This window comes from Neophocaena asiaeorientalis, unplaced genomic scaffold (genome assembly GCF_003031525.2).
Source record: "Neophocaena asiaeorientalis asiaeorientalis breed wild unplaced genomic scaffold, Neophocaena_asiaeorientalis_V1.1 scaffold151, whole genome shotgun sequence".
Taxonomy (NCBI): Eukaryota; Metazoa; Chordata; class Mammalia; order Artiodactyla; family Phocoenidae; genus Neophocaena; species Neophocaena asiaeorientalis.
Window position 1 is genome coordinate 3,936,309 of NW_020175490.1, and position 13,208 is coordinate 3,949,516.

The 13,208-nt window shown below is 34.5% G+C and overlaps 1 protein-coding gene across 1 annotated transcript in view; it reads left to right on the forward strand.

Moving 5' to 3' along the window:
- Positions 1-13,208, forward strand: part of CWF19L2 (CWF19 like cell cycle control factor 2) — a 205,303-nt gene that overhangs the window by 176,251 nt on the left and 15,844 nt on the right. Inside the window, exons 15-16 of the mRNA XM_024768921.1 lie at positions 1,301-1,456; positions 3,412-3,492. Coding sequence (XP_024624689.1) covers positions 1,301-1,456; positions 3,412-3,492 — 237 coding nt within the window. The remainder of the gene's footprint in view (positions 1-1,300; positions 1,457-3,411; positions 3,493-13,208) is intronic.

Sequence of the window (13,208 nt, forward strand, 5' to 3'; positions counted from 1 at the left end):
TATATATATATATATATATATATATATATATATATGAAGTACTTAAAAGTGTGTATGTGTCCTTGAGGCTATAAGTATGATGTTTATATATTTTATAATATTGAACTATTCTTGTATCACTACTAATTTAGTACTTTTGAGTTTTCATTTATAATCCATGATATCTTAAGTCTGTCTTCTTCACTCTTATCCAGATAGACTCTAGAACAGTCATCCAACAGTTAAACCTAAATTTTACCACCTAAATGTGATTTTATCTCTTCCTTTTCTTATTTTAGTTTACTGGAACTGTTTCCAATATATACATAATACTGAGCAGAGTGAGTTTCAGTTAAAAAAAATATGTTGCTTAACTATGTGAAATTATGTGGTAGATTTAGAAAGTAAAGTAACTATAAGGTAGCATTGTAGAGTTTAAACATTGTTTACTATTTTTTTTATTTTAAAAAATGCTGAGCTTATATATATAGCTGTGGTTAGAAATGTAGAGCGAATCCTGTATCTGTTGCTTACTAGGTACCTTTTTACTTTACCTCAAATTATAATTATTCGATTTTTTTTCCTACTTGTTCTTATTTTATAAAATGAGTGGAAAATAGAATAGTGATGAGTGATCAATAATAAGTGATCAGAGGAGACCTGGTTGGAACCCAGAACTCCCAACCCCTACCCAGCAGTAATTTGTAGGCTTTCTTATTTTTGGGTGTCAACAGAGGGTTGAATGGAAAACCTGAACTTCTATCTCCACATGGCAGTAACTAGGCAGGGTCTCAACAACAAACTGGTTGAATCTCTAGGGAATTATGCTGAGTGAAAATTTGCAAGTGAAGGATCAGAAGACATATGAAGGGAACCAGCAAATGAAGTTACTTTGAGGATAGAAAAACAATTGGAAGTGAATTCTGCATGTCTGTTACTGAATTTAAGGATGCCTACCTGCTCAGAGTACCTTTTTTTGGTTTTTGGATGTTTTCCTATGATTTTACTGTCAGTTCTATATATTTTACCACCTAAATTTGATTTTTATCTCTTCCTTTTCTTATTTTAGTTTACTGGCACTGTTTCCAATATATACATAATACTGAGCAGAGTGCGTTTCCGTTATAAAAAACACATTGCTTAACTATGTGAAATTATGTGGTAGATTTAGAAAGTAAAGTAACTATAAGGTAACATTGTAGAGTTCAAACATTGTTTACTATTTTTTTTAATTTTAAAAGAATTTATTATACTTTTTATTGTTCTCATATTTTGAATCTCCTCTCAGTGTGTTATTTACCTAGCCATTTCCTCTCTTCAGATGTTTAGAAAATCATTGGTAAAGATGTTTGAAGATAAAGGATTGGACTGTATCTTTTTAGAAACGAATATGAGCATGAAGAAACAGTATCATATGGTTTATGAATGCATTCCTCTCCCAAAGGAAGTGGGTGATATGGCTCCCATCTATTTTAAGGTATTTATGGATAGTCTTTACAGGCATACTTATTTTTTGCTGTATTATAGTTTTATGAATAGTTATCTTTATTCTGATATTTTTTCTCCTATGTACTTATGAAATTTTATATCATATAAAGAAATGAAGTAAAGCACAAAAATTCTGCTATATAAATTTCTGTAGAAGAAATTTGAGATTTTAACCTTTAAAAAGCATGCTTACTTATAAGTATGAATATACTATCAAATGGTAATTTATAATTTTAATTTTTCATTTCTCAAATGAAAAATCAAGTTCTACCTTGAAATACTTTCAAGTCAAAATTGTAGTCATGACTCTAGAAATTTATAATTTATAATTTAAATTCCTTAGGGCCAAACATAGTTACATGCAAACAGTACAAATTACAATTGCTAAAAAAAAAAAATTACAATTGCAGAGACAAGTTATTGCTGCAAGTTTTAGTATTTAATACCTCATCATGCTCTTTGAAAAAGAAACTAAAATCTAACCTTGACATACATCTTTGGACATTGTAATAAATGATTAGAGTTCTTAAGCAATTGTGTCATTATAATGTTCAAGCAGGTTTAACTAAATAGCGTTTGTTTGATACTGGCCTGAGTGCAGTGTAATTTATAGACTAATATAAATTTGTAAATGTAGAACCATATATGAAATAGTAACGTGTACAATTAAAGAAGAAGATAATATTTTATGAGGTGGTATAGAAACTTGCAAATGCAACATTTAGACAATATAGGATGGTAAATTTTAATTAATATGGACTGTAAGTCCCAATAAAAAGAATTATTTTAAAAAAGGATTATTAAACCTGTTAAGGTTGATGAGGTGGTGAAAATCAGCTTTTCCTATAGAAATTTTTAAAAACCATCTGATTTGCTTTGAAGTCATGCTAGTAAAGTATAGGAAAACAAGCCAGATAATTCCCAAACCCATGTCAGTCCTGTATTAAACAGAATCAATTGAGAAAGAGATTATTATGCTTTCCTTCAATTTTTTTTTTTTCTCTTGTACTTCCTCAGTGAGCCCTAGGAGATTGTGACTATAGGTATTGAAGTACATAGGGCACAACATAGAGCAGCTACTGTTGCTTATGGTGGGTGACAGAAATGTCATCTCTTAGCAGAATGGTATGCTACTTTTCTTTTATATTGTATCTTTTATATGATTGTTAAAAATGTACTTATTTGATTTAGCTTCAATTTTATATTGAATGTGCTACATTATAATGTCAACACAAGCAATCCATGTCTTTTAAATAGGGAGCAGCAGTATACCTGATGTATTTAAACTATGCTTACTTGAATGTTAATTTCACCTTTAAAATTTATTTCATTAGTAATGATGTATAAAAATGAGATTATTTTATAATTATCACCATGGCTTTTCTTTCTATTAAATATTTCTTTACCATAAATACTAGTCATATTGATTAGCTTAGAAAGTCTTATAATTCCATGTCTATGTATTTTTTCCCATGCATTTTTACTCCTTTTTTCTATGGCCAGAAATAGCTCAAGTATTTGGTTGCCAGAAAGCACATAAATTACTGTTCTTATATACAGAAGAAGAACGATAAAACAAAATGAATTTATTTGAGTAGATGTCTATGAATGGAGTAAGGAATTTGTGAACTTTATGTTCACAAATTCCATTCAATATTAAATTGCTTGGTCTTACTAAGGATTGTTTTTGTCATGTAAAGGTGAGATAAAGTTAGTACAAGAGTTAAGAATGAGTAAAATAGTATTATTTTGGCTAAAGATAAGACTTGTATGAAATCAAGAAATTCCAATTTTAAATAACAGAAATTAAAGGCTTAATTCATTCAAACTAATAACCTAACATGTATATTAAACCTTATAATTAATTCACCGTATTACTTTACTTTTAAACTCTTTGTATTTACTTGTGTATTATTTTTTAATTGACAAATGGCTGTTTCTTAGAAAGCCATAATGGAAACTGATGAAGAATGGTCTATGAACAAGAAATTAATTGATCTCTCTTCAAAAGATATCAGAAAGTCTGTAAGTATTATTTTTTTTTAATATAAGAAATAACCCTACTATTAAGGATCTTTGTAATTTCCATATCTTATTTGAGAAAGAGACCATTTGGCTGAGTGATCAAAGGTGAAGGAAATATAATTCCATAAATAAAGAAGAAATTATTTTCATCCTACCTGGTCTAGCAAATCCTTATTTCTTTAATTGCTTATTTGAATGTTTATTCCTGATCTTTTGGTGCTCTGCCACTGTAGTCCCTATGATTGTTTATGATAACCATAAGACTCTGCCATGAAAGTTCCTCTTAATGGGATTCTCAGCCTCTGGGACAAGTGAGGAGAGATGCCTTCTTGTTACTGAAATTATAATGAGAAAAACATTTTCCTAAAGGCTCTATTTTGAACATGGAACTCTCTCTCTCTTTTTTATTTTTTTTTTTTTTTTTTACTTATACAAAGGTTTACTGTTATGGTCCTTTAAAACAGTAGTTGAGTTAGATGATGGGTACATTATTCTTTTAGAGACTTTACTAACCATGCTTCATAGTTTAATCTTGATTTGCAGATCAGATTTTAGATACAAGTTACCCTTAGGTTGAGTACTTCGGTAATGACCTCCCTCTTTTCTAGAAATACACATTAAATGGAATAGATATATAATAGAACTGTGGATTCCTTTTTCTTTTCAAAGAGTATTATATGAATGTTTATTGAGTGCCTGCTATTTACCAGGCACTGTTCTAGATGCTTTTTATACATAATGGAACAAAACAAAGGCTTTATGTAGCTAATATTCTAGTGCAGGAGTTGGGAACTGCACTCTGTGTGCTAAATCCAGCCTGCTGCCTGTTTGTGTAAATGAAGTTTTATAGTAATACAGCTAAATCCCTTTTTTTTTTTCTTAACATCTTTATTGGAGTATAATTGCTTTACAATAGTGTGTTAGTTTCTGCTTTATAACAAAGTGAATTAGCTATACATATGCATATATCCCCATATCTCCTCCCTCTGTGTCTCCCTCCCAACCTCCCTATCCCACCCATCTAGGTGGTCACAAACCACTGTGCTGATCTCCCTGTGCTATGTGGCTGCTTCCCACTAGCTATCTATTTTACATTTGGTAGTATATATAAGTCCATGCCACTCTCTCACTTCTTCCCAGCTTACCCTCCCCCCCTGCTGCCCCTGTGTCCTCAAGTCCATTCTCTATGTCTATATTCCTGTCCTGCTGCTAGGTTCTTCATAACCTTTTTTTTTTTTTTTTTTTAGATTCCATACATATGTGGTATTTGTTTTTCTCTTTCTGACTTATTTCAATCTGTAGGACAGACTCTAGGTCCATCCACCTCACTACAAATAACTCAATTTCGTTTCTTTTTGTGGCTGAGTAATATTCCATTGTATATATGTGCCATTCATTTTCCATTCATCGGTCGATGGACACTTAGGTTGCTTCCATGTCCTCACTATTATAAATAGAGCTGCAATGAACATTGTGGTACATGACTCTTTTTGAATTGTGGCTCTCTCAGGGTATATGCTCAGTAGTGGGATTGCTGTGTCGAATGGTAGTTCTATTTTTAGTTTTTTAAGGAAGCACCATACTGTTCTCCATAGTGGCTGTATCAATTTACATTCCCACCAACAGTGCAAGAGGGTTCCCTTTTCTCCAAACCCTCTCCAGCATTTATTGTTTGTAGATTTTTTGATGATGGCCTTTCTGACTGGTGTGAGATGATACCTCATTTTAGTTTTGATTTGCATTTCTCTAATGATTAGTGATGTTGAGCATTCTTTCATGTGTTTGTTGGCAATCTGTATATCTTCTTTGGAGAAATGTCTAGGTCTTATGCCCATTTTTGGATTGGGTTGTTTGTTTTTTTGATATTGAGCTGCATGAGTTGCTTGTAAATTTTGGGATTAATCCTTTGTGAATTGCTTCATTTGCAAATATTTTCTTGCATTCTGAGGGTCGTCTTTTCATCTTGTTTATGGTTTCCTTTGCTGTGCCAAAGGTTTTAAGTTTCAGAGGTACTGTTTTTGGCTGCTTTCATGCTACAAGGACAGTGTTGAGAGTTGCAATAGAAATTTTATGATCTGCAAAGCCCAAATTATTTTATTTAAATTACAATTTTATTATAGGTTTTAAAATTGTTTTTTAAGTTTTTAAAATTTTGCTGACCCCTCCTCTAGCAGATGTCACTAGAATATTTCTCTCCCATTTTTTGTTTTGGAAAGCCAGACCTGATACATGTGACTGATAGAATTCACTATTTTATTTATTATATCCCAGGCCAAAGGTTGAAATGTCATTGTATTATTGGAGGTAGTTTTATTTCAAAAGTAAAACCATTGTCTATTGTCTTTTTTAAAAATTTTAAAAAAAGTAATACAATTTTTAAAGGTTACTTTCCATTTACAGTTATTACAAAATATTGGCTATATTCCCTGTGTTGTACAAAACATCCTTCAGCCTATCTTACACTAAGTAGTTTGTACCTCCAACTTCCCCGCCCCTGTATTGCCCCCCACCATTGGTACTGCTAACCACTAGTTTGTTCTCTGTATCTGTGTGTCTGCTTCTTTTTTCTTCTATTCACTAGTTTGTTGTATTCTTTAGATTCCACATATAAGTGATATCATACAGTCTTTCTCTGTCTGACTTATTTCACTTAGCATAATGCCTTCCAAGTCCATCTATGTTGCTGCAAATGGCAAAAATTTGTTCTTTTTTATGACTGAGTAGTATTCCATATATACATATATACACCACATCCATCTGTTAATGGACACTTAGGTTGTTTCCATATCTTGGCTATTGTAAATAATGCTGCTATGAACATTGGGGTGCATATATCTTTTCAAATGAGTGTTTTGGGTTTTTTTCTGATATATATACTCAAGAGAGGAATTGCTGGGTCATATGGTAGTTCTATTTGTAGTTTTCTGAGAAACCTCCATACTGTTTTCCTCAGTGGCTGCACCATTTTACATTCCCACCAACAGTATAGGAGGGTTCCCTTTTCTTCACATCCTTGCCAGCATTTGTTATTTGTTTTCTTTTTAACGATAGCTGTTCTGAAGGTGTGAGGTGACATTTCATTGTGGTTTTGGTTTTGATTTGCATTTCCCTGATGATTAGCGATGTTGAGCATCTTTTCATATGCCTGTTGGCCATCTTCATTTCCTCTTTGGAAAAATATCTATTCAGTTCTTCTTTTTTTTAATTGGGTTTTTTGGTTTCTTGATACTGAGTTGTATGAGCTGTGTATATATGTTGGATATTAATCCCTTATTGGTCATATCATTTGCAAAAATTTTCTCTCATTTAGGAGTTTGTCTTTTCATTTTGTTGATGATTTTCTTTGCTGTTCAAAAGCTGTTAAATTTACTTAGGTCCTATTTGTTTATTTTTGCTTTTATTTCATTTACTCTAGGAGACTGATCCAAAAAAATATTCCTGTGATTCATGTCAGTCAGTGTTCTGCATGTATTTTCCTCTAGGAGTTTTATAGTATCCAGTCTTAAATTTAGGTTTTAATCCATTTTGAGTTTTATTTTTGTATGGTATTAGAGAATGTTCTAATTTCATTCTTTTACATGTAGCTATCCAGTTTTTCCAGCACTACTTATTGAAAAGACTGTCTTTTCTTCATTGTATATTCTTGCCCCCTTTGTCATAGATTAGTTTACCATTAAGTATGTGGGTTTATTTCTGGGCTGTCTATTCTGTTCCATTGATCTATATGTCTGTTTTTATGCCAGTATCATACTGTTTTAATGACTGTAGCTTTGTAATATAATCTGAAGTCAGGGAGCATGATTCCTCCAGGTTTGTTTTTCTTTCTCAAGATTGTTTTGGCTATTCAGAGTGTTTCAAAGGTACAATCTCCCAAGACTGAACTAAGAAAAAATAGAAAAGATGAACAGACCAATTACCAGTAATGAAATTGAGTCAGTAATTTAAAAATTCCCAACAAACAAAAGTCTAGAACCAGATGGCTTCACAGGTGAATTCTACCATTTATCCTTCTGAAACTATTCCAAAAAATTACAGAGGAAGGAATGCTTCCAAACTGATTGTATGAAGCCAACATCACCCTGATACCAAAACCAAAGATATCACAAAAAAGAAACTTACAGGTCATTATCACTGATGAACATAGATGCAAAAATCCTCAACAAATACTATCAAAATGAATCCAACAGTACATTAAAAAGATCATTCACCATGATCACGTGAGATTTAACCCAGGGATGCAAGGATTTTTCAGTATTCACAAATCACTGTGACATACCACATTAACAAATTGAAGAATAAAAACCATATGATACAGAAAAAGCTTTTGATAAAATCCAACATCCATTTATGATAAAAACTCTCCAGAAAGCTGGCATACAGGGAACATACCTCAACATAATAATGGCCATATATGGCAAACCCACAGCTGACATCATACTCAATGGGGAAAAGCTGAGAGCGTTTCCTCCAAGATCAGGAATAAGGCAAGAATGTCCAGAGTCACCACTTTTATTCAACATAGTTTTGGAAATCCAAGCCGTAACAGTCAGAGAAGAAAAAGAAATTAAAAGAATCCAAATTGGAAAGGAAGAAGTAAAACTGTCACTGTTTGCAGATGACATGATACTATACATAGAAAGATCCGAAACACACCACCAGAAAACTACTAGATCTCATCAATGAACTCAGTAAAGTTGCAGAATACAAAATTAATGTACAGAAATCTGTTGCATCTCTATAAACTAACAACGAACTATCAGAAAGAGAAATTATGGAAACAATCCCATTTACCATCACTTCAAAAAGAATAAAATACCTAGGAATAAATCTAACTAAGATGGCAAAAGAGCTGTACTCTGAAAGCTATAAGGCACTGATGCAAGAAATTGAAGATAAAACAAAAAGATGGAAAGATATACCGTGTTCTTGGACTGGGAGAATCAATTTTGTTAAAATGACCCTACCACCCAAGGCAATCTATAGATTCAGTGCAATCCCTATCAAAATACCAATGGCATTGTTCACAGAACTAGACAAATAATTTTACAATTTGCCTGTGGTCTTTTTCTTTTCCCTTGCTGGTGAATTGGGACAGACAATATATTAAAAAACAAAACAATGCCCCCACAAATGTCTAATTCATGATCTTATAGAAAAAGGTACCTAATGTACATACATCTTTTGTGCCTAAGTTTTTCACTTCTCATATCATAATTTCCAATGCCATTGAATATTCTTTTAGAACATGATTTTAATGGCAATTGAAAATATTTTAGGGGAGGGGTGGAATCAAAATGGTGGAGTAGCACGTTGCTGAACCCACCTCCTCTCACAAACACATCAAGACTACAACTACATATAAAGCAAGTCTCACTAAAGGTGACCTAAAGACTAGCAGAACAGCTCTTCTGCAACCTAGACTGTAAAGAAAGAACCACACAGAGTTTGATAGGAGGGGAGGAGAAGCGATCTAATTGGGACTGACACCCCTAGAGAGTGACCTAGAGAGGAGAGAAATATCACATGTTCAGGATATTCCTTGGGGAGCGGAGCATTCAATCCACACATTAGGCATTCCATCCCTGTGGTCCAGCAAGAGGAAGATGAGCCTGTCTGGGTTAGAAAACCAGTGGGGCTTACCTGAGTGCTGTAATAAATGGAAACTCTGCTCTTGAGGAGCTTGCACACAGACTTGCTCACAGTCCCAGGGTGGAGGCAGCAGATTGAAATCTTCATGATGCTCTGGCTGGCTTGCCAAGACCACCCCAGTGTGCCCCCAAGTTTGCACTGGACTCCTACTCTAGCCCCTACTGCTCTGCTGTTGCTCCCTGCTAAGGTCAAGGCTGCAATTGCCAACAAGAGTGCACACACTTGGAGGGAACAGGGCTTGGTTGAACCCTGGCCCTGCCTCTGATTAGGATGGGAGCAACATACTTGGGAGGGAGAGGAATCAGCCCCAGGGTGGAGACTGCCATTTCTTCTGTGCATGTCGGTGCACACACTTGGGAAGGAGTGGAACCAGCTCAGCTGTGTGACTCCAACTCCTCCAGCCCTGATCTAGCCTCTTACCAAAGTACACACATCAAGAAAAAAGTGGAACCACTTCAAAGTGCAGCCCCAAGCCCTCAGTCCCTGACCATGCTCACAATTAAGGTAGAGACTGCCATCACACCTGGGAGAAGTGCAGGTCCCTCAGGGCTCCTGCTTCAGCTCTTGGGCCTAAATCCCACCCCCAGTAGGGCAGTGACTGCCACTGAGCATAGGAGAAGCCCCAGCTCAAACATGGCTCTGGCTCTACCTCCCACCAAGGCAGTGGCTGTCAGGGCACCCTGGGCTTACTTCAGATTGAGCTCCCACTGGAACCACTGTGCACACACAGACTGCATTGGGATGCTCCCACACAAGGACATATCTTCGAGACCAGGATAGGTAACTCTTTCACCTACTGTCATGCAGACAAAGGAATATGTTTCAAATGAAAAAACAAGAAAAGAAAAATGAATAAAACCCTACTGAAACAGAGATAAATAATTTACCTGATAAGGAGTTCAGAGCAATAGTAATAAGAATGCTAACTCAAGTTGGGGAAAAAAATAAATGAACAGAGTGGGAATTTGAACAAAGAACTAGAAAATATTAAAAAGTACCAATCAGAGCTGAAGAATGTAATAACTGAAATGAAAAATACACTAGAAGGAATTAGCCACAGATTAGGTGATATAGAAGAATGCATAAGCAACCTGGAATATAGTGAAAATCACCCAATCAGAACAGGGAAAATAAAAATTTTTTTTAAATGAGCCTAGCTTAAGGGACCTCTGGGACAACATCAGGCATTCTAAATTTGCATTGTAGGGATCACAGAAAGAGAAGAGAGAGAGAAAGGGATAAAAAATGTATTTGATGAAATTTTGGCTGAACCTGAAGAAGGAAATAGATATCCAGGTATAGGAATCACAGAGAGTCCCAAAGAAGATGAACCCAAAGAGAACCACACCAAGACATATAATAACTAAAATGGGAAAAAATAAAGGTAAAGAGAGAATTTTAAAGTCAACAACAAAAAACAGTTACGACAAGGGAATTTCCATAAGGCTATCTGCTGGTTTTTCAGCAGAAACTTTGCAGGCCAAAAGGGAGTAGCATGATATATTTAAAGTGCTAAAAGGAAAAAACTAAAGAGTTCATCAGTACTAAAGTGACCTTACAACAAATGTTAAGGGGTCTTCTTCAGGTGAAAAAGAAAGGACCAAAACAAGAAATAAGAAAATACAGGAAGGGAAAAACCTCACTGTTAAAGGCAAGTAAAAGCAGTGGATCAACCACTTAAATGAACAATTAGAAAGGTTAAAAGACAAAGATTTTAAAATTAAATATAACTACAATGAACAGGTAAGGGATAGGCATAAAGATGTAAAATATGACATCAAAAATAGAAAGCATGAAGGGGAAATTAAAAAATATAGATCTTTTAGAATGTGTTTGAACTTAAATGACTATCAGTTTAAAATGATAGATATAGATATACATCAACATATGTGAGCTCCATGATAACCACTATATATGCAGTATTTTTGCTGGTAAGCCATCTAGTACCTATTGTAAGGTTGTTTTTTAAAACCTGGATATATACCTAAAATAAGTACCTGGAGGATTTTAATATTTTAAAATAACCAATAGAGACAGTAAGAAACATAACAAATTCTTGGAATGGTTGTTGTATATTCAACTTTGAAGTGTTTTCTTTTCTAAATGGTTGTTGTATATTCAACTTTGAAGTGTTTTCTTTTCTAAATCACCACATAGCGTTTTATCTGAGACTATTTGAGAGTAGCTGGGGAATGAACCAGATGACCTCTTGAGGTCACTCTTAGCTTAGGATTTGATAATTATGTGGATGGAGTTGTGAAGAGAACTTGAGTATAAGAGTAATTTCAAAGCAGGTCACTTTTTACAAGGTTAACAAACTTTCCAGTGTCTTTTTAAAATGATAATTATGTTTCTGAGCATGAAGTGAACAATCTTGATTTATTTTAACATTATTTTTATTCTGAAGAAACCTCATTATCCTTCTTTTAAAAAACTCTATGTCCTTAGTAGGTACATAAAGTATTTTATGTGTGTGTTGGGGATGTGCTGATTTTTTCTTCCATAGTGGATTCTTGGTTGTTAGTAGAGATTGACATATTTGTAATTCATTCTGATTCTCTGTTGATTTATGGTTTTATTTGTGTGAGTATAAGCTTCTCTTTTTATGTCTATTTTGTTTACTTTCTCTGGGTCTTTTGATTTCCTTGCAGTGTAGTGTGAAGTTCATGGATATATACAAGAAAAACAGGTCTGAATGTTCATTGCAGAGGAGTTGCATAATATTCAGTAACTTGTCAAGAAAGTGGTCTTTTTTCACAAGACAATTTTATTGAGATTTCACATGAATTCTTCCTCAACTTTTTCTTTTTACAACTTTATTGGAGTATAATTGCTTTACAATGATGTGTTAGTTTCTGCTTTATAATGAAGTGAATCAGTTATACATATACATATGTTCCCATATCTCCTCCCTCTTGTGTCTCCCTCCCTCCGACCCTCCCTAGTTCACCCATCCAGTTGGTCACAAAGCACCGGGCTGATCTCCCTGTGCTATGCAGCTGCTTCCCACTAGCTATCTACCTTACGTTTGGTAGTGTATATATGTCCATGCCACTCTCTCACTTTGTCCCAGCTTACCCTTCCCCCACCCCATGTCCTCAAGTCCATTCACTAGTAGGTCTGTGTCTTTATTCCTGTCTTACCCCTAGGTTCTTCATGACATTTTTATTTCTTAAATTCCATATATATGTGTTAGCATACAGTATTTGTCTTTCTCTTTCTGACTTACTTCACTCTGTATGACAGACTCTAGGTCCATCCACCTCATTACAAATAGCTCAATTTCATTTCTTTTTATGGCTGAGTAATATTCCATTGTATATATGTGCCACATCTTTATCCATTCATCTGATGATGGACACTTAGGTTGTTTCCATCTCCTGGCTATTGTAAATAGAGCTGCAGTGAACATTTTGGTACATGACTCTTTTTGAATTATGGTTTTCTCAGGGTATATGCCCAGTAGTGGGATCGCTGGGTCACATGGTAGTTCTATTTGTAGTTTTTTAAGGAACCTCCATACTGTTATCCATACTGGCTGTACCAATTCACATTCCCACCAGCAGTGCAAGAGTGTTTCCTTTTCTCCACACCCTCTCCAGCATTTATTCTTTCTAGATTTGTTATTGTTTCTAGATGATGGCCATTTTGACTGGTGTGAGATGATATCTCATTGTAGTTTTGATTTGCACTTCTCTAATGATTAACGATGATGAGCATTCTTTCATCTGTTTGTTGGCAGTCTGTATATCTTTGGAGAAATGTCTACTTAGGTCGTATGCCCATTTTTGGATTGGGTTGTTTGTTTTTTTGTTATTGAGCTGCATGAGCTGCTTGTAAATTTTGGAGATTAATCCTGTGTCACTTGCTCCATTTGCAAATATTTTCTCGCATTCTGAGGGTTGTCTTTTGGTCTTGTTTATGGTTTCCTTTGCTGTGCAAAAGCCTTGGAATTTCATTAGGTCCTGTTTGTTTATTTTTGTTTTTATTTCCATTTCTCTAGGAGGCGGGTCAAAAAGGATCTTGCTGTGATTTATGTCAGAGTGCACTGCCTATGTTTTCCTCCA